Source organism: Garra rufa, chromosome 18, assembly GCF_049309525.1.
Source record: "Garra rufa chromosome 18, GarRuf1.0, whole genome shotgun sequence".
NCBI classification, from domain to species: Eukaryota; Metazoa; Chordata; class Actinopteri; order Cypriniformes; family Cyprinidae; genus Garra; species Garra rufa.
The window spans coordinates 34,365,344-34,388,156 of record NC_133378.1 but is presented as its reverse complement, the minus strand read 5'-3'; the positions used below and the strand labels follow the sequence as shown (position 1 = coordinate 34,388,156).

The window sequence follows — 22,813 nt, the reverse complement described above, 5'->3', positions numbered from 1 at the left end:
AGTTAGCAAAACACAGCGGAAATGCTGACAGCAAGATTGATGATAAAAAGGTGTCACAGTGATTAGCTGGAAACGATGCTGATGAGAAGAAGAGGATGCGTCATGCTTTAAAAACCACACAACTCTTACCTTTCACTTTGAGGTAATGTCCTCCGAAACGATACGCCTCAAAGTGGAGCAAGAGTGGAGTGTTGGACTGGTCCAGGAACAGATCCACTCGGGATAATTCAATGCCCTTACGCTCAAAAATTGGTCCGAGCACCTCTCTAAAAAACAGTAAAATGACAAAATGAGCATCACAGCTTAAATTACGGAAATTTCAAATGCAAATAAACTAAATAAAGATTTAGACCTATAAAATGCAAAAAAGACTGTATGAAAAGGTTTTTATCTGGGTAGTTGATTAATTTTTTATTATTTTAGTAATTCTACATGCAGCTCAGAGATTGCATGAAATATTCATACTTTTAATAATTTAAAACAAACTATAGTGAAGGTAAAAATATAAACTTTTCTTTATACACTACAGTTCAAAATATTTTTTTTTATTTTAAGTTGTCTTACAGTTGACGTCAAAAGTTTACACCTCCCTTTCAGAATCTGCAAAACGTTAATTATTTTACCAAAATAAGAGGGGTGATACAAAATGCATGTTATTGTTTATTTATTACTGACCTCAATAAGATATTTCACATAAAAGATGTTTACATATAGTCCACAGGAGAAAAGTTTATAAAAATTACCCCGTTCAAAAGTTTACATACACTTGATTCCTAATACCGTGTGTTTACCTGAATGATCCACAGCTGTGTTTTTTTTTTTTTTGTTGTTTAGTGATAGTTGTTCATGAGTTCCTTGTTTGTCCTGAACAGTTAAACTGCCTGCTGTTCTTCAGAAAAATCCTTCAGGTTCCACAAATTCTTTGATTTTCCAGCATTTTTGTGTATTTGAACCCTTTCCAACAATAACTGTATGATTTTGAGATCCATCTTTTGACACGGAGGACAACTGAGGGACTCATATGCAACTATTACAGAAGGTTCAAACGCTCGCTAATGCTCCAGAAGAAAAAAACATGCATTAAGAGCCGGGGGTGAAAATTTTTGAATTTGAAGATCGGGGTAAATTTAACTTATTTTGTCTTCTGGGAAACATGTAAATATCTTCTGTAGCTTCTGAAGGGCATTACTAAATGAAACAAAATAATATTTAGGCAAAATAAGTAAAATGTACACATCTCCATTCTGTTCAAAAGTTTTCAACCCCCGACTCTTAACGTGTTTTTCCTCTTCTGAAGCATTAGTGAGCATTCGAACCTTCTGTAATAGTTGCATATGAGTCCCTCAGTTGTCCTCAGTGTGAAAAGATGGATCTCAAAATCATATAGTCAATGTTGGAAAGGGTTCAAATACACAAAAATGCTGGAAAACCAATCATTTGTGGGAGCTAAAATACTTTTCTGAAGAACAGCAGGCAATTTAACTGTTCAGGACAAACAAGGGACTCACGAACAACTATCACTAAACAAAAAAAAAAAAAAAAAATCAGCTGTGGATCATTCAGGAAACAACAAAGTGTTAAGAATCAAGGGGATGTGAACTTTTGAACCAGGTCATTTTTTATAAATTCATCTATTATTTTCTCATGTGTGAAATATCTTATTCAGGTCTTTATTTAGGATTATTTCATGAATACAAAGTTCAGTATTTACTTGAAATAGAAATCTTTTGTAAAATTATAAATGTCTGCATTGTCACTTTTGATTAATTTAATTCATTATCGCTGAAAAGTATATATATATATATATATATATTTTTTAAATGATACCAACACTACTGTTCAAATTTGAACAGTAGTGTATATTCAAATAAATTCTAACCTAAACTACTATATATGCAATGGACACATTTATCATCAACTACCTATTTACCAGAAATGCAACAAAAACTAGAAACAGATGATTTTCCTCAGTCCCACCAACACCAAGACTGTGTAACACCACGACTCACCGTAACGTCTTCTTTTTTACAGCAGGGACGATCTCTGTGTCAATGTCTATGTTGAGGTCAAACTTAAGGCTGAAGCACTCCTTCCTGGGGTCCTATAGGGGGCAACAGATCAGAGCTGGTCAAAGGTGGGCGACAAACCACTTCCAGTCACTTACAATGAACTCTAGAAGTGATCAGCTCAAGATATCCATCAAGCCACCACATCCTGGGGCTGTTGATGATTCAGAGGCGTGTCATTTCCTGTACACTATGTTGGAGAGGGAAGCCCACATACAAGTCTATACAGGTACTTGTACAGAAAAAAAAATATTGGTAGGGTATATTAATATAATATGTGGGACTTACAGAAGCTATGCAAGCTCGTTTTTAGACCATCGGTGAGCAGACAGATACGATTTCAAAAGTTTCCCATAAGCCTTTGCCTCCGAAAGGAGGACAGTACTCACATCAGTGTGGCGTCGTCTGGGCTTTTTTCCTTCTCTGCTTTTCAGCTTCATTCCTCCTGTCTTACGTTCTCTGTTAAAAGATGGAAAAGATGGAAAAACACCACAGACATGTGAGAACAGTGGGTCATGGTTTCTGACACTAGTGTTTTTTTTAGTACTGAGTAATAAAGGGAAAAAAACTAATTGCAATTTTGTGGTAAAATTTGTGACTGTGATTTTAAAGCTACAGGTTTATTCTGCATGAAGCTTTTATGATGACATTGAGCACATGTCTTATTATTTTCTCTGTTTAAAACAGTTGTGCTGCTTAATATTAAAGTAAACTCGCGTTTACGAATTTAAATCACATCAAGTGACATTTTGTGATTGTGGTTTATTTCAATTTATCATACAGCCATAGTGATTAATTTATTTTGGCATTTGTTCAGGTATGAAAACATTCATGTTTTTAAATCAGCTTGATTAAAAAACACGTTGAATTTCGCATCACTTTGTTGTGTCTCTTTTGGTGTGTATAGGCTGTAAGATTCCATGTAGTTATCCGAATGTTGTGGAAAGGTTGTGGATCACAGACTAACCCTCGTTCAGTGCTTCCTTCTTCGTCTTCATCCAGGTCTGAAGGGGGGCTCGTACGAGGGGGACAGGAACGCGTGGACACATTCCGCGCCAGGATAGAACCTGATGATGCAGATTTAACGCAAATGTGATCTCACATTCTTCACTCCTTATAGAAATGTCCACTTTATGATACTAAATCAACTAATAAATTAATTACTTTACTACAATGGTGCACGGATGGTGTAGAGTTAAAAAAAAAAATTCTTCAAAATTCATCACGAAGACACATATACAGTCAAGCCCGAAATTATTCATACCCCTGGCATATTCTGACTTAAATTTACTTTTATTCAAGCAGCAAGTTTTTGTTTTTTTTTGACCGGAAATGACACAGGCTTCTCCCAAAAGATAATAAGATGATGTACAAGACGATCAATGTGGAAAAAAAATATTTCTCAGCTTTCATTTACATTTGAACAAAAAGTGGCATGTCCAAAATTATTCATACCTTTTGCAAACTGTCACAGTCTATGGGAAAATCCAAAGTTCTATACCATTCCAAATAGTCCAAGCTGTTCTAAAGCATCCTAATTACCCTGATTCATTGAGAACAGCTGTTTTAATAAAATCAACAGGTGAAAAACAAAAGCTCTCTGCTGTTGATTTATGGTCAGTCATGGCTAAGACAAAGGAGCTCGCTGAGGACCTGCGGCTGCGCATTGTGACTGCTCACAATCAGGAAAGGGCTATAAGACCATATCTAAATGTTTTGAAGTTCCAGTGGCTACAGTGCAGAGTATTATTAAAAAATACAAGATGTTCGGCACTGAGAAAAATCTCAGAGAACGTGTTTGGAAGCCAAAAGTGACACCTGTGCTGACCAGGAGGATAGTGAGAGAGGTAAAAAAGAATCCAAAGATCACCACTAAGGCCATCTTGATGAATCTGGGCTCTGCTGTTGGCAACATCTCAAGGCAGACAGTCTAACGGACACTGTACACCACTGGGTTCCACAGACGCAGACCAAGAAAGACACCACTTCTCCAGATAAGGCACACAAAAGCCCACTTGGCTTTTGCAAATGCTCACTCGAACATGAAGACGACTTCCAGTCTTCTGTTTAATGGTCAGATGAAACAAAAATTGAATTGTTTGGCCACAATGATGTAGCCTTCATTTGGCGTAAAAAAGGAGAAGCTTTCAACCCTAAGAACACCATCCCCACTGTCAAGTAGGGCTGCACGATTAATCGCACAATGTTGTGAGGCGCATTTAGTCAATGAAGCCGGTACTTTGATTAGTAGTAAATCTCCATCACGTGAATTCAGCATGTGCGTTCAGCGTTCGGCTGGAGCGGCAATTAATACACAGAGACGTAAATCACTGACAAGCTACGCCAAATCGCGCTCAAAATCGCATTCGATTTTGCACGTGATTTGGCGTAGCTTGTCAGTGATTTACGCCTCTGTGTATTAATTGCCGAATGTTGAATGCGATGGAGATTTACTACTAATCAAAGTACCGGCTTCATTGACTAAACGCGCCTCACAACATCGTGCAGCCCTACTTTCAATCATGGTGGTGGGAACCTAATGTTTTGGGGGTGTTTTTCAGCTGGTGGACCAGGGAACCTAATCACAGTAAACGGCATCATGAAAAAGGAGCAATACATCAAAATTTTCAACAACAACATCAGGCAGTCTGAAGAGAAACTTGGCCTTGGGCACCAGTGGACATTTCAGCACAAAAAACGACCCAAAACGCACAGCAAAAGTGGTGAAGAAATGGTTAGCAGACAAAAACATGAACATTTTGCAGTGGTCCAGCCAGAGTTCTGGCAAGGAGACCCTTCAACCTGAAAGAGTTGGAGCTCATCGCTAAAGATGAATGGGCAAAAATACCAGTGGAGACGTGCAAAAAGCTGGTCAGCAATTATAAGAAGAGTTTGATTGCTGTAATAGCCAATAAAGGCTTTTCTACTGATTATTGAGAAGGGTATGAGTAATTTTGGACATGCCACTTTTTGTTCAAATGTAAATAAAAGATGAGTAATAATTTTTTTCCACAATGATGCCTCTTGTACATCGCCTTATTATCTTCTGGGAGACGTCGGTGTCATTTCTAATAAAAAAAAAAAAACTTGCTGGTTGAATAAAAGTAACTTTAAGTTAGAATTTGCTAGGGATATAAATAATTTTCAGGCTTGACTGTACATAATATAAAAAGTTAAAATCAAAAAGATGAAGTGTTTTTAAATTATTAAAATAAAGTAATATAAATTAAAAAAAGTTTATATTCATTATACTATTTCTATTCAGCATCTGATTGAATTTTACTGCTAGTTATCCGTTATAGAAATAACTGAACATGCAGTCCTGGTGATTCAGAATGAATTTGTATGAAGCATAAACCTGTTTGGTGCAGGCCAGGGTAACATAAGTGTGGTTGTGCCCGTAGGGCGGCTTACCTTGTGTCTGTACGTCAAAGCGGAGATGCCTGTCAAAGTGCATGCTGTCAGACTCATCCAGGTGACAGCGAGAATCACATGACTCACACAGGTGCAGGGGGCTTTTACCGTTCAGTTCTTGACAGTCGGGGTGGTGACACACCTACAGAAACAGAGAGAGAAATCAGACGTCAGACACTTTGAGCAGAACCTTTGAGTCTCTGAAGTCAGTCCGCCTGTTTCTCTTCAGAACTTTCTCTTCTGATTCAAAACATCATATACACTCTTGAATGTAACCATAGACAGACACGCATGACCAAAGGACATCATTTACACCCCAAACCAATCCACAAAAACAGACATGAATGATTTAGAACAATTGACATATCATGGCATTTACATGGTACTCCAAGGCACTTTTTAGAATACCATGTTACATTTGCAAAAACCATTGATATCATTTACCATGGTACAACCAGGTGTTCCAGATATAACCGTTTTGTATTTTAATATATTTTAAAATGTAAATACTTCTTTGGGGCAAAGCTGAATTTCCAGCATCATTACTCCAGCCTTCAGTGTCACATGATTCTTCAGAGGTCATTCTAAAATGCAGACTTGCTGCTCTAGACACATTTATTTTTATCAGTGCTGTTTTTCAAGATTCTTTGATAAAGAAACAGGAATGTTCTTTAACATTATACACTTTAATGTCACTTTTGATCAGTTTAATGCATCCTTGCTGAATGAAAGTATTCATTTCTTCCAAAGAAATCTTACTAACCACAACAAGCTTCTTGTGCATACTGTACACCTTCACGTCTGTAGCTTACTGTTTTATATAAAAGCCTCGACTGCCACACCTACTCAAGCTTAATCCAAATCCCTCTAAAATGACTCATATCGAAACACATCAATCAGACGACCATCCCCTCATCCTACCTTCCACATCCCAGAATGTGTGCAGGTCGCCCCATCCGCTGTACACCGGTCCATGGCGGCAAAGGATAGCGCTTGAGTACCATCACACACCCCAAAACCTCAAGGAAGGGTCTCAATTCGTCCCCTTCCCCCAAAACAACCAACCAGATTTGGTCCAATTAATCCACCCCCTTGGTGTCTAGTCAAGTTAAGTGCTCATGGGGGCAGGGCGGTTTTAGGATACAACCAAATCAGTCTTCAGATATCCAAAGCCCGTCTAATCTGAGGAGCTAATCATCTGTGCGCTCTCGTGAACCCATATGATGGGGCGGTGGAGATTAGATTTGGCTCAGCTCTTTCTCAGACTGGACTCTACCTCAAAAAGGAGAAAGAAAGGCAGTCTCGGCTCCATAAAGTTTTTAAATAGCGCTTGCTTTTAAATGGCCCTTGTTGTCTGTAATAGGCATGACATGGTCTACCACAATGAGCACAATTAGGTTAGGTGTACTTTCATGTTTTTCAGATTCAAGAGCTTGTTGGGAGTTTGCACGAAACTTCAGCAGCTTTAAAGGCACGGATGGTCAAATATGGAGTCAGTGTGACTACACAAATCACTTTAGGGCAGAACCAATTTAATTATTGGTGTATGTTTGCAGGTCGGAGGTTTATAGATTCGCATGAATGTGGAAATTGAATGGGAAAATGTTGCCAGAATTCAAAAGAAAGCAACATTTTGGGATTTCAACGGTCATTAGATGCTCTAGGGCAAAGGATTTTTAAATTGGGGTTTAGGGATCAGTAGGGGCCTTGAAACGCGAGTCCGCTGACATTTTCAGTAAAATAAAATAAAATCCATAACAACAGAATTCAGAAAGCTGCATAAAAAAAAATTAAAAATTAAATAAAAATGACAAAATATTATAAAGGGACTACAAAGGGAGTCTGCTGAAACTTTCAGAAAATAAAGGAAAGGAAATTTAATTTATTATAGAATAAGTTAAATTAAATTAAATATATAAAAATGTAAATCAATAATAAATTAAATATGAATAAGATTAAAATTAGCAGCAAATGGAGTGTGGTGAATATTTAATAAAATAAAATAAATAAATAAAATAAAAACAATAAAAAAGAATAAAATAAAATAAATAAATAAAATTAGAAACAATACAGAATAACAGATATTAAAAGGTGCATGGGAAAATAAAATATAATAAAATAATAAAATAAAATACAGAATTTAGAGAGCTACAAGTGGTGTCTTCTGAAAATTTAATTTTTATAATTAAAATGAAATGAAATAAAAAGTGTTATTCAATAAAACATAAAATATTAACAGAATATACAATTATAAAAAATGCAAAAAGAACTGAATTTAGAATTTCAGTTTGAACAAATAAAATCCAAAATAAATAAAATAAAGTGTTATTCAATAATACATAAAATATTAAGAGTATATAACGTTTTAAAAATCCAAAAATAAATAAATGAATTTAGAAGGCTACAAAAGGGAACTGTCAGGAAATAAAATAAAATAAAATGTACTCATAATAAATTAAATATTAATAAAAATAAAAACAGTAGATACAAACAAAATTTTTAAGTCCTCAAGGAGAGTCTGCTGAACATTCCTGCTGTATAATAATAATAATAATAATAAATTAATTAATAATTAAAATAACACATAAAATAAATAAAATGGTAATCAATAATAAATAAATATGAATAAGATATAAAATTAGCAATTAAAATAATTTCAGTTTAACAAAATAAAATAAAGAATAAAGATATGAAATTAAAAACAATAAAAAACTAAAAACAATAAATAAAGACATATTATGTCTATTCATGTCTTTTGGTGTTTTCTACAAAGTGGATTTTTAAAAAAAAATTCTAACTTTGATTCAGCATTTTGGGCAACAGATCACAAAGGTCACCAACAACAGTAGGCATGGGTCAACATCCGTACAACCACTAAGTGAAGACGACAGGTCAAAATGTAAATATACATACTGTACATGACATTACACAACAACTGAAGCACATTAAAGTTTTTATGGTGGGGGTTATAAATGATAATAAGAGAAAGAGACGCCAGGTCATTCCTCTTTGCTGTAAAACTTCCTGCAGTGGATTGAGAGATTCTCTGAACACATCGATCAACAGAAGAGCCTGTGCGCTCATGTAACGGCGTGTTTGTCACGAACCGCTGCTATGACAACTGACGCCGTTTGCTGTGATTTCATGGAAAGGAGTTTGGAGAGCAGAGCTGAATCACCGGGAGGGACTCATGTTCTCCAACGAGTTACGGCACATTCGTCTGGAGGAGGACGAGAGGGACTCATCGCTGTTTACAAACCAGCTGACTGAGAGTGTGAACCTGACCGCGGGGCAGTGACAGGAGATGTGAGATCACATTCACACGCGCTCACTTATTATTTACCGTAAAGGGACGGAGATAGATGTGATTAAGGGAGTTATTGAGGAAGTTGAGGTGAAAACTGAGACTAGCTATTTGTCAAGTGAGCTTCCTTCCTTTATGCTGCCGACTACGACGATGGCATACTACTGATTTGAAGCACTCTACACAGGAAACAACTGTCTTTATGAAATGTAGACTACAAAACTCGACTCCAATTGATTCCAATCAAAAATCTAAAATCTCTTAAAATCATTTTAGCAACTAAAAAAAAAAACAGCAGAAATAAAATAAAATCTAAATATTAAATGAAAAACTCATTTTGAAGTAATAAAATAACTAAAACCTAAAATAAAATGAAAACAAATGTATAAAAATAAAAGCTAATTTAAAATATTTAAAAAACTACAATTATGATTACTTAAACGCTACTGTATGTTTAAATATACAATGCAAGACTACATTTAACGGTGCTATGAAATAATTTGTTTTTAAAATATTTACTGAAATAATCCAAATTTAAAAACAGAGGAAATGAGCATGCACAATTAAATATTCAATATTGGTTGGTTAAAAAAAAAATCTCTAGCATTTTAGTATATTGTAATATTATAATTTGATAATAAATAGATATTAAAGTTTTTATTAATATTTTTAATGATATTTAAAGCATTTTTTCCTTTTGTCATTTTTAAAATAAAATAAAATAAAGATATAAAATGAAAAAACAATACAGAAAAACAGAAGTATGATTTTTTTTTGGGGGGGGGGGGGTTGGGCATTCTGGTTGAGATTTTGTCATTTAAAAAAAAAAGAGAGAGGAAATAAAAACTATACATAAAAACAGAAGTATTTTAGCTTTTTAATTTAATTTTAGTTGAAGTTTTGGCAATTTGGTTGAGATTTAGTCCTTTTAAAAAATTAAAATAAAATGAAATAAATGTTAATCAATAATAAATAAAATATGAATAAGACAGATAAAAAAAACCATAAAAATATATATTAAATATGTTTTTTAATTAAAAATACATATTAATAAAGATATAAATATTTTTATAATTATAGTTAAAGTTTTGCCATTATGGTTGACACAGTTATTTTTAAAATAAAAATAAAAAAAACGATAAAAAATTAAAAACAATACATAAAAACCTAAGCATTTTTACCTTTTTTTTTTTTCATTTTAAGTTATCAATTTCAAGACAAAATAAAATAAAATAAAATAAGCCAGAAGGGGAGTCTGTAAAAAAATCTGTTTTAATAAAATAAAATAAAATATTAATAAAGATATCAAATGAAAAACAATACATAAAAATTAAACTATTTGTACCTTTTTTTATTTTATTTAAAGTTTTGCCAATTTAGTTGGGTTTTTGTCATTTTAAAAATAAAATAAAATGTTAAATCAATAAGAAATAAAATATGACAGATATACAATAAAAACAAATTAATAAAAAAAATTATTTAAGAAGCCAATAGGGGAGTCTGCAAAATTTTAAATAAAATAAAATAAAATAAAAAAATAAGATAAAATGTAATAAAAAAAAAATAGTAATAATAAACATACAAAATTAAAAACAATAGATAAAAACAGAAGTATGTTTACTCATTTATTTTTATTTTTATTAAAGTTTTGGCAAATAAAATTAATTAAAATAAACTAAAATAAACTAAAATAAAAAAGATACAAATTTAAAAACAATAAAAAAAATTTGTTTACTTGTTTAATTTTTATTTTAGTTAATGTTTTGGCAATTCGTAGTTTGTCATTTATAAAAAAAATAATAATAATTTTAAAAAAAAATACAGAATTTAAGAAGCCACAAGGAGAGTCTGCATAAAATTATGTATAGCTTATATATAGTTTATATATATAATGCTATACATTTTCTATTACATTTTGTTTGAGTTTAAGTTATTATGGTACATCATGTTAAACTATATTAAAACGATAAATGTTGCTTTGGCAGGTAGCTGAAATACTTTTTTATATTTCACTTAATTTCAAGTACCAATTTTTAATGGTTTTAGTTTTACTTTTAGTTTACTATAATAACCCTGATCTCTACCTCTAACTGGCTTTAAATGTTGTTTAGGTAGGAAGCTGACAGGTTTTGAAATCAGAGTGGCACGCACAGTTGAGTCTTTCTGAATTGTCTAAATCGAGAGACTTCAAGCATGTTACACGTTGACCGAACAGTTGGGCAATTAAGGGACCCTCAGCCAGGGATCAAAGCCAAGGACAGCTGAGTGTGTGTTTGTGTGTGTGTCTGATTCTGAAGTTCTGCTGGATTACCCATGGGCCTCAGGAAGGGGCGATGTGTTTGGAGTGTGGAGGTAAATGTAAGTGAACAGCAGAGAGAAACAGACAACAGACAGCTGTGAACACACACAAGTGTCCAGAGGGGCTTATACATGAATATATTGAAGAAATATTTACATGTGTACATTTTTGGATGCGATTAATTGTGATTAATCGATTTGACAGCACTAATAAAAACTCTTTCTTTCTATGGCAAACAAAGTGCTGCACAGCAGAGGTTTATTATTACAATTAAAACATTAAAGACAAATTAATTAAAACTAAGCTGTCAAATCGATTAATCGTGATTAATCATGATCAATCAAGATTAATCGCATCCAAAATAAAAAAATTGTGTTTACATACTTGGTGTGTACTGCCTATATTTACATGTATACACACTTACATAGATATATTGAAGAAATATTTACATGTATATATTTGGATGTGATTAATCACAATTAATCGATTTGACAGCACTAATGAAAACCTTTCTTTTTCCTTTTTTATGGCAAACAAAGTGCTGCACAGCAGAGGTTTATTATTAAAATTAAAACATGAAACACAAATGAATAAAAACTAAGCTGTCAAATCGATTAATCGTGATTAAATCACGATTAATCGTGATTAAATCACATCCAAAATGAAAGTTTGTGTTTACATACTATGTGTGTACTGTCTATATTTACATGTATACACACTTACATGGATATATCGAATAAATATTTACATGTATATATTTTTGGATGCGATTAATCGTGATTAATTGATTTGACAGCACTAATGAAAACTCGTTCTTTTTCTTTTTATATGCCAAACAAAGTGCTGCACAGCAGAGGTTTATTATTAAAAAAATTAAACATGAAAGACAAATTAATGAAAACTAAGCTGTGAAATTGATTAATCGTGATCAATTATGATTAATCGTGATCAATTATGATTAATCGTGATCAATCACATAAAAAAAGTTTGTGTTTACATACTATGTGTGTACTGTCTATATTTATATGCATACACACAAGGATTTATTTAAGACATATTTACATGTGTTTATTTTTGGATGCGATTAATCACGATTAATCGATTTGACAGCACTAATGAAAACCATTTTTTTGTCTTTTGGAATCCACAATTCTGTGACTCCATCCCCATTTTCCACACTCGAGAAGTCATAGGGCCCTATTATTATTATTTTATTATATGTACACAATCACAAACACACAGACACTTATTTAGTTTACAAAAAGCACATAGAACCAAGGCTAAAACAACCAAAAATCTAATTACTTGTCACCGGAAACCTGTTTGTCTCATGGTTACGACACAAAATGCAGCATCTCTATTTATCAGAGCATGTTTGAGGATTATGACATTATGAACGTTTTAATAATTTCATGCCCTCATTTCTCCCCTCAATAATCTTTCAAGCAATTAAGCCTCGATTTGCAAAAGCTTTTCATGCTTGTTTTTTTTTTAATATTTCATAAGTATCGATCTACAAAGATGATCTGGAGTACAGGGGACCCATGGTGAACAGGTTCTGCGGTCTCTATGTGGCTAGCATGTATTCCTGTACGTATCTGTTGAAGGGGGTGCTGTGCAGACAGTGTGAAGAGTTTCAGGTCAAAAGTCAAGTGCAGTGTCCTTTAGTGCAGGATTAATCCGCCTGCCGCAAAACTGAGCACCTGTTCCCTTCAACTGTACAGCTCCAGCAGTCTTACATAATGTACATTTTCATCCCTCTTTCACACACACGGATAATTATGCCAACATTTAATCTCTCCTTTCATGGAAAGCCGTGCAAGAAATTTGCCCTTGCCTGTTTGAAGGGTGAATGAAATGATGTGCAAGCAACAAAGAAACAGGGTAACGACCGGAAACTGGAAAGAAAAGACATTTATGACAGTATTAACTGTTTTATTATACACTACCAATCAAAAGCTTGGAATAATTAGGATTTCTGATAGGGCATGTCACACTGAAGACTGGAATAGTGATGCTAAAAATTCAGCTTTGAACAACAGGAATAAATGTCATTTTATAATATATTAAAATAGCTATTTTAAGAAATTCACAATATTGATTTTTTTACTGTATTTGTGACCAAATACAGCTTAGATTATAAAGATTATTTGTTTCAAAAACAAAAATATCCCTATTCTTATATACACTACTAGTCAAAAGTTTTTGAACAGTAAGATTTTTTTTAATGTTTTTAAAGATCTTTGCTCACCAAGCTTGCATTTATTTGATCCAAAATACTGCAAAAGCAGGAAAAATTATACAATATTTTTTTCTATTTAAAATAACTGCTTTCTATTTGTATATACTGCTGTGATCAAAGCTGAATTTTAGCATCATTACTGCAGCCTTCAGTGTCACATAATCCTTTAGAAATCATTCTAATATGCTGATTCACTGTTTAAGAAACATTTAATATTATTTTTATTTTTTCCAGGATTCTTTGATGAGCAGAAATATCCAAATGCACCATTTATCTGAAATAAAAAGCTTATATATTATTATTATTATAACATTGAAGAAAATAAATTATAGAGAAATTAATACTTTTATTCTGCAAGGATGGTTTAAACTGATCAAAAGTGATGATTAAGACATGTATAATGTTACAACAAAAAATATATTTCAGATAAATGCTGTGCTTTCTATTTATCAAAGAAACAAAAAAAAAATACTCAGCTGTTCTCAACATAATAATAATACATGTTTTTGAGCAGCAAATATTGCAATGATTATGAAAAAATTCAGCTTTGAAAACAAGAATAAATTAAATAGAAAGCAGTTATTTAATTGGTAAAAATATTTTAAAATGTTACTTTTTTTCTGTACTTGATTCAAATAAATGCAGGCTTGGTGAGCAGAAGAGAAATCTTAAAAAAAAAAAAAACATTAAAAACTTTTGACTGGAAGTGTATATTCATAAAAAAGATTAATAAATCACAGATTTGTCATTATAAATGACAGAATACTGTTTAATCATAAATTTATAGTATTAAGCTTAAAAACAACACAAAATCGCTTAACAAGCAGAATTTTCTGTCGTGTGTTAATGTATTTCATGTTAAAACAGGAAGTTTGGGTGGGACATATCAAAAGCTCACTCTAGAGAGCTTTTCATTGCGCAAAACTCAGCAGTGCACCATATGAGACATCAGTAAAAGCATATTTCTGTTAGTAGTGAAATCTTTAAAAAATTGCACACTTTTCCAATGAAGTTTAGCGAAATTTGAGTTTAAACTGGAAATGCTGAAACAGAGAGACATTATAAAATTGAGCAACATCGATTAAACCTCACAGGACAAAAATAGTAAAAAGCAAACCTGTGCTATGCATACATTGCATATGTATGCAAATGCATCACATGATAATGCATGCATTCCTCAAATCAGCTGATAATGCACATAATCATAATTAAACTTATTGATGTTCACACCCAAGTAGCATTAAACAAGCTCTTTAACAGATTCCTAAGTTCTCTAGCCTTTTCTCACCTTGAGCATATAAGTGAAACATTGAGCTCCAGCTCTCACACGGATGGCACAAACAAGACCTGAAACTTACAGACTTGTGACAGCGGCTTCAGATTCGAACTAAAATCACTGAATCATCATTGCAGTGCAAAGATTATGAAATGTTTCACATGCATTGCCACAGTTTCAACTTCAAACACCACACCTAAAGACCCGTTCACTGAGCGTCCAATGCATTTCGCACATAAAAACAGCGAAATAAGCTGAATCAGAGCCGGATTGATGGAATAAAAGCTTGTCTGAATATGTCTGAGGAAGTTAAAAGAGCGTAAACTAGATATTCTGTTTGAATAATTAGTATTTATGCCATGTTTTATCGCTCTTAACAAAAACAATGACTCATAAACAGAACAATCCTAAAACACAAAAAGCCTGATGATTAAAAAACTGGCTTAAATTCAGCCCAGCCCTGACAGCATCATGGTGACTTAGTGCGAGCGAACGGTCTGAATCACTAAACGGTCTTAAATGCTTTGCTTCACACTCACAAAACTGTGAAAGTCCCGTCTGACGCTCGTGACGTCTATAAACACTGACACACTGCCACTTAAACACAACAGACCAAAACATACATGCAGACTCAAATCACACTGATTCACATCCCTCTTGAGTTCAGCCCAAACACAGTTATCTGTCAAGCTTCACGTACTCAAACAAACACAGTTAACTACTCTAATTTAACCATTTTGAGAAGTGAGTAATAGTTCTACTACAGCTGTTAAAAGTCTTAAAGGCTGTTCTTCTGCCATTTATATAATATACTATGAGCATGTCATCACAAAACAGAGCTGGGTGTGAACTTGCATGAAGCATAGCCAAAATTTTCCATAAGAATAAGCATGAAAGCTTCACATGTGTCACAGGAACATTCATTTCATTAAATAAAATTCAATAAAACACTGGGATAATTACAATTTTTTTCCATACAAATAAGCATGAAATCTTCACAAGTGTCACATGGACATTCAAAACAAAACAAAACAAAAAAAAATAAAATAATTTTATTCTACATTCCACATGTGTCATATGGACATTCTTAAAATAAAATGAAATAAAATAATTTTATTCTACATTATCGGGCAACAGTAAATAAAATAAAATAATAATAAATAAGTAATAAAATAAAATAAAATAAAATAAAATAAAATAAAATAATTTTATTCTACATTCCACATGTGTCATATGGACATTCTTAAATAAAAAATAAATAAATAAATAAATACTAATAATAAAATAAAATAAAATAATTTTATTCTACATTATCGGGCAACAGTAAACAAAATAAAATAAAATAATAATAAGTAATAAAATAAAATAAAATAAAATAATTTTATTCTACATTCCACATGTGTCATATGGACATTCTTAAATAAAAAAATTAAATAAATAAATAATAAAATTAAATTAAATAAAATAATTTTATTCTACATTCCACATGTGTCATATGGACATTCTTAAATAAAAAAATAAAATAAATAAATAAACAAACAAATAAATAAATAAATAATAAAATAAAATAAAATAAAATAAAATAAAATAAAAATAATTTTATTCTACATTATCGGGCAACAGTAAATAAAATAATAAATAATAAATAAGTAATAAAATAAAATAAAATAAATTTTATTCTACATTCCACATATGTCATATGGACATTCTTAAATAAAAAAATAAATAAACAAACAAATAAATAAATAAATAAATAAATAATAAAATAAAATAAAATAAAATAAAATAAATTTTATTCTACATTCCAGATGTGTCATATGGACATTCTTAAATAAAAAAAAATAAATAAATAAATAAACAAACAAATAAATAAATAAATAAATAAATAATAAAATAAAATAAAATAAAATAAAATAATTTTATTCTACATTATCGGGCAACAGTAAATAAAATAAAATAATAATAAATAAGTAATAAAATAAAATAAAATAATTTTATTCTACATTATCGGGCAACAGTAAATAAAATAAAATAATAATAAATAAGTAATAAAATAAAATAAAATAAAATAAATTTTATTCTACATTCCAGATGTGTCATATGGACATTCTTAAATAAAAAAAATAAAATAAATAAATAAACAAACAAACAAATAAATAAATAAATAAATAATAAAATAAAATAAAATAAAATAATTTTATTCTACATTATTGGTCAAAAGATTGGGATAATTACAATTTTAATTTTCTATAAGAATAAACATGAAAATTCCACATGTGTCATATGGACATTCTTAAATAAAATAAAATAACTTTATTTTACATTATCGGTCAAAAGTAAATAAACTAAAATAGTAATAAATAAGTGATAAAATAAAATAAAATAAAATTATCCTACATTCCACATGTGTCATATGAACATTCTTAAATAAAATAAATAAAAATAAATAAATAAAATGAAATAAAATAATTTTATTCTACATTATCGGTCAAAGGATTGAGATAATTACAATTTTAATTTTCCATAAGAATAAGCATGAAATCTTTACATGTGTCATATGAACATTATAAAATAAAACAAAATAAAAATGATTAAAAAAAATTATATCATACAACAATGAATAATAGATGAAAAAGTAACTGCATTATGGGAATAAATTACATTTTAAAATATATTCAAACAGAACAGAATTCTAAAAAAAAAAATGTGTCCAAACTTCTGACTGGTGTGTATAATGTTTTCTATTGTCTATTTATATTTTATTTATTTATGTAAAAGAATATTTTATTTTATTTTAGCCAAATAAACACTGTTTTAATAAATACTGGTTTGTATTTAAAGAAGACTACATTTAAATAGAGCAATATTAGATTATTATATATTTAAAACGCTAATAAAATACAAAACAAAAACATTCTAACAAACAACCACAAAAATATACTAATTAATAAAACAAAGAAAAAATGTTAAATAAACTTCATACGAACCATTATAAGACAAATTCCCAAAAAATAAAATGGCAATCCATCTTGTTACTGCATCTGCCATGTCTTTTATGTTATAAGTTCATTGGTTTACAAACTACACCCAGACACATGGTGTGGTTAGGCAATTACGTGAATGAGTAATTACGCAACTGAACCCACAGCCAAACATCTTTAGACTTCTCTGCTTCTGAGTGTTTAGGAGAAAAACACGACCATTGAAGTAAGTAAAATCAGAGCTATCGCAGTTTGCATTGGCTTTTCAGTATACCAGACTGCTCTGGATGGAGAACTGCCATCCTTGCCACAGCCGTTGACTCCAAGACAAGCGTCTGGCCCATAAAGCACACATTAAAAGAAGATAAATTAAAAACTAAAAAGGCATTTACGCAAAACCAAGGCGGCGTTATATTAGTTCGGTTCACCATGCTTTGTTTTCCTTGAGCTCGGCTAAAAACAGAAAGCCACATTATTGCGATTCGTTTGAACAAACTGTGAGTCCATATGCTCTTTAGCTTAGCCTTTTTTTTTTAATCGTGAAGGAATAATTTTATCCACTCCAAACCTCTTCACATAATCTCTTATACCTCCAAACCAAAGTACGAAAACTGGCTACAGGAAAACTTTTCCAGAACTTGCATGTAAGTGAAAATTATCCAACAGCACCAGAAGAACCTAAAAAAAAATATGCAGAGAATCTATTTCTAGGCTGTGTTTTGAATAGAATACAATCTTTATTTAGCAGGGACACATTAAACTGATCAAAACTGACAGTGAAGATATTTATAATGTTGTTTTGAACCTTTTTTTTTTTTTTTTTTTTTTAAACAACTGTTTTTAACATTGATAATAACAAGAACATTTTTTGAACATCAATTGATTTCTGAAGGATCATGTGACACTGAAGACTGGAGTAATGATGCTGAAAATTCAGCTTGGCATCACAGGAATAAATTATATTTTAAAATATATTCAAATGGAAAACAGTTATTTGAAATCGTAAAAATATTTCACAATATTTGCTGTATTTTTCATCAAAGAAATGCAGCCTTGGTGACTGTAAGACACTATTATTCAAGATGATATTTCCAATCAAAATGCCATTTACACAAACCTGCAAAAATTACATTAATAGCAGGACACCTACTGAATTAAACATGTAAAGTGATGATTATACTAAAGTACACATAATCAGCACTGTTTCAAAACTTTCAATGCACATACTGTGTGCAGTATGCAGTATTCAATTCCAAAGACACAAAGGCATTTTTCCATCTCTAAAAGAGATGAAACATGTCTAAAGCAAGGAAATTACCAGCATACAAGAAGTCACAGAAGTATGCAGACTGGGGCTAGTGACTGACGGGTCACAAGTCTTGGGTCAGTGGACATCCGGAGCAATTAAGAGGAAAAAAACGCATTACCACAAAGTGGCCCAGATGCATGTGTCAAAATACAGTGACCACAGTCTAAATTTACCAAGACTGCTACAGCAGAATTATGACACATGCAAAAGCCAAAGACATTTAGCAAGCAGAAAACTGTCGTATGGCCTACTTTCATGGCCTTTTGGAAGTTAGACCAGCCTTGGACAGAATATGAATTGATTTTATGGACAAAAGTCCACTTTGGAAATATTTAGGCCTAATGGGTAACGCTTTACAATAAGGTGTCATTTGTTAACATTAGTTAATGTATTAACTTGCATGGACGAACAATAAACAATACATGTATTACACCGTTTATTAATCATTGTTAATGAAGGTTAATAAAAACGCAGTCATTTGTTGTTTGTTTATTTGTGACCCTGGACCTCAAAACCAGCGTTACGTCGCACGGGTATATTTGTAGCAATAGCCAACAATAGATTGTATGGGTCAAAATGACAAATTATTTTTATTTTATGCCAAAAATCATTAGGATATCAAGTAAATGATCACATTCCATGAAGATACCGGAAGTCATTTTTGCTTAGTAATATATAATAGCTAAGAACTTCATTTGGACAACTTTAAAGGTGATTTTCTCTTTTTTTTTTTTTTTTTGCACCCTCAGATTTCAGATTTTCAAATTGTTGTATCTCAGTCAAATACTGTCCTATCCTAACAAACCATACATCAATGGAAGCTTAAAGCTTAAATTGATCATTGTGACTGTGATTTTAATAATGCATTAGTAAATGCAGAAATTAACTAAGATTAAAAAATGCTGTAGAAGTATTGTTCATTCTTAGTTCATCTTAACTTATCAACCTTATTGTAAAGTGTTACCAATTTATGTATTTGAATTGCATATGAAATTTCCACCAATTTGGATTACACAATTTTAGCATAAACTCTTAATTTCTTAAATCTTAATTTAATGCATATTTGTTGATCATACATAAATGAAATTTATGATTTCTGCACTGACAAAAAAAAATATATATATCATGGCATAGTTTATTATGAAATATTTGCATATATTTTAGTTTATTTTAATTACATTTTCAAGAACCACTTTAATTCTAAATTCTATTTGTGGGAAAATTTTTTAAATGATTCTGTTAAAAAAAGTATAAACATGGTTAAACTACAGCTGTGGAACAAGCAATATTAATAAATGTTAATAATGTTAATATATTAGTTAAGACTAATATAATTTTAAAAACAAATTAGTGCTGTCAAATGATTAATCGTGATTAAATTGCATCCAAAATAAAAGTTTTTGTTTACGTAATTTTGTTTATGTATATTTATTATGTGTATTTATTTATTTTTTCTTTCACAAATAGAGTTTAGAATTAAAGTGGTTCTTGAAAATATAATATATGCAAATATTTCATCATAAACTATGCAATGTTTTTTTTTTGAGTGCAGAAATCCTAGAAATCATAAAAATTGTGTAATCCAAATTGGTGGAAATTTTAAGCAATTCAAATACATCAATTGGTTACACTTTACAATATTTAGAAAAAAATTGTGCTTTTCAAACGATTAATTGCATCCAAAATCAATTGTTTTACATTATTTTAAACACACGTGTGGTACATATTTGAAAAATATGTACATGTATGGATTTATATATATATATATATATATGAATATAAGTCCATACATGTAAATATTTTTCAAATATACCGTATGAGTGTTTTGTTACATACACATAATGAATATATAAAATGCACACACCTATATTATGCAAACAAAAACATTCACTTTTATCGCAATTAATCGTTTGGCAGCACCAAGACTAATTTGATTTATTGATGATAAATACATAAACCTGGTTACTGCGCAATTAAACGCATTCAGTTTATTACTACTATTATAGAAAACAAACCTGTTTTTTCACCAGTTTAATGTATGCATGACTGACATGCATCCCATTAAGTTTATTAGTGTATGTTAAATCTATATAATCCTAAAGAATTTCCATGCAATTTAAATAGCCTTCATCTTAATTTCAGGCCTAAATATTTAGTTAATGGTTGGATATTCATCACAATGCATTACTCAGAATTCCACAGCAGAAAGTCACACAGGTTTGAAATGATGAAGGTAAATTACAAAATCTTAATTTTCAGGCGCTTAAAGCAGTCTTACAAATCACTGCGGTTGATCCAGTACAAACAACTTTTACAAATAAAGCTTTCAAATAGTTTTCACAGAGATGCCACAGAACCATTTTGGGTTCTAAAAGAGCTTTTCAGAATATTTGAAAAATCTAAAGAACTTTTAACAGCCCTTTGAAAGGTTCCATGGATGTTAAGGATTCTTCATGGAACCATTGATGCCAATAAAGAACCTTTTAAGCTTGTACTACCAAAACAAACTCCATCATGGAGGCCCCTAGTAGTCGAACCCTCAATTTTAGAAGGTTTGAACGTTCTGAACGCTCTGCAATCCAGGCAGGTGAAACCAAAAGCACACATTCAGACAAACTTCTGCTTGTCATATCATGATTTGAGCCGACCGCGGACCACAAGAGACCAGCCGCAAACAGTCCCGGTAACCAGACCATTCACAGAAGCTGATGACAAATGTCTGCAGAGTGGTGTGGGATTTCCACGCTTACGTACCGAGAACATCAAAGGCCTATTTGGTCACCATGGAAGAAGTAAAACTTCCTTGAGTGACTAACCCTGAGTTTAAACCTGTGGTTCACAATCACTTCTCTTGAAAAGCAAAGTTCACTTCGGGGCAATAGAGTTTGCCAACTCTGGGACAAGGTCACAAGGTGTCATATCTGGTAAATAAAGGCCATTCTGTTAAGTTTTTTCATCTCCGAATTGCTTTCTACTAGTGATTTTCCACATCTACACTCTTAAAAATAAAGGTGCTTCAAACGGTTCTTCAAGCGATGCCATAGAAAAACCATTTTTGGTTTCACAAAGAACCATTCAGTCAACGGTTCTTTAAAGAATCATTTCTTGCTTACCTTTTTAGAATCTGAAGAACCTTGTTTGCCGCAAAGAAACAGAAAGGTTCTACAAATGTTAAAGGTTCCTAATGGAACCATTTAGACAAAAAGGTTCTGGCATTGTGAAGCACTTTTATTTTTGTGTAGAGGTTATGCAGATCAGATCATTCATTAAATCAATTTTAAATTAATTGAAAGAACTCAAAAAAAAAGAGTGAAGAATGACCAAGAGGACAAGTCCATCCATGCTAAAGGAGAACTTCTAACTTCACTTTTCGCAAGAAACATTCCTCTCAGTGTGTGTTTCAACATGTAGCATCAGCAAAAGCAAATGTGCATGTACACACCCACACCTGGAAAACAGCCACCATTATCACAGAAGTGAGCAAGAATATGAATTACAAAAGACGGGCTTCTGAAAAGGCAAAAATCCATGAAGAACTTGGCCTACTATGAAAACCACAAATTTCACAAACCGCTCCAATAGTGAAATCTCATCTCATAAACGTTGCCGAGCTTAAACCCAATTAAAAACAACGACTGGGCTACGTCCACATGCTTTGAAATTCTAGCTAAAAGTTCGATTTTTCAACATTAATAACGTAAATGACATTAAATAGACGGAAAAACCCTATGAAGCATAAGGTCTACCCCATCTGCTGGGTAACCGGAGACATATGTAGTGAAGACAGAAAAGAAAACTCACCAGCAGCTGCGCGTATTCAACTCAAACTCTGTCAAATGCGCTCTGAGAGCCGTCTCAAGCTCCTCTCTGTGACACAACGCTGCTATCCATAGCTTTAGGGGAGGAATAGGAGGAGGAATTG

The 22,813-nt window shown here is 31.7% G+C and overlaps 1 protein-coding gene across 3 annotated transcripts in view; it reads right to left on the bottom strand.

Annotated features, from left to right (window-relative positions):
- The window catches only part of LOC141290946 (pleckstrin homology domain-containing family G member 5-like), a 170,865-nt gene that overhangs the window by 34,893 nt on the left and 113,159 nt on the right, over positions 1 to 22,813 (bottom strand). For 2 of the 3 annotated variants that reach the window (XM_073823096.1, XM_073823097.1), the window contains exons 3-7: positions 5,481 to 5,622; positions 3,034 to 3,133; positions 2,456 to 2,525; positions 2,010 to 2,101; positions 130 to 266 (exon numbers count right to left, since the gene is read on the bottom strand). In XM_073823096.1, the coding sequence (XP_073679197.1) occupies positions 130 to 266; positions 2,010 to 2,101; positions 2,456 to 2,525; positions 3,034 to 3,133; positions 5,481 to 5,622 (541 nt within the window). Of the gene's footprint in view, positions 1 to 129; positions 267 to 2,009; positions 2,102 to 2,455; positions 2,526 to 3,033; positions 3,134 to 5,480; positions 5,623 to 22,692; positions 22,774 to 22,813 lie in introns of those variants that run through there. The other variant, XM_073823098.1, reaches the window with a different exon arrangement.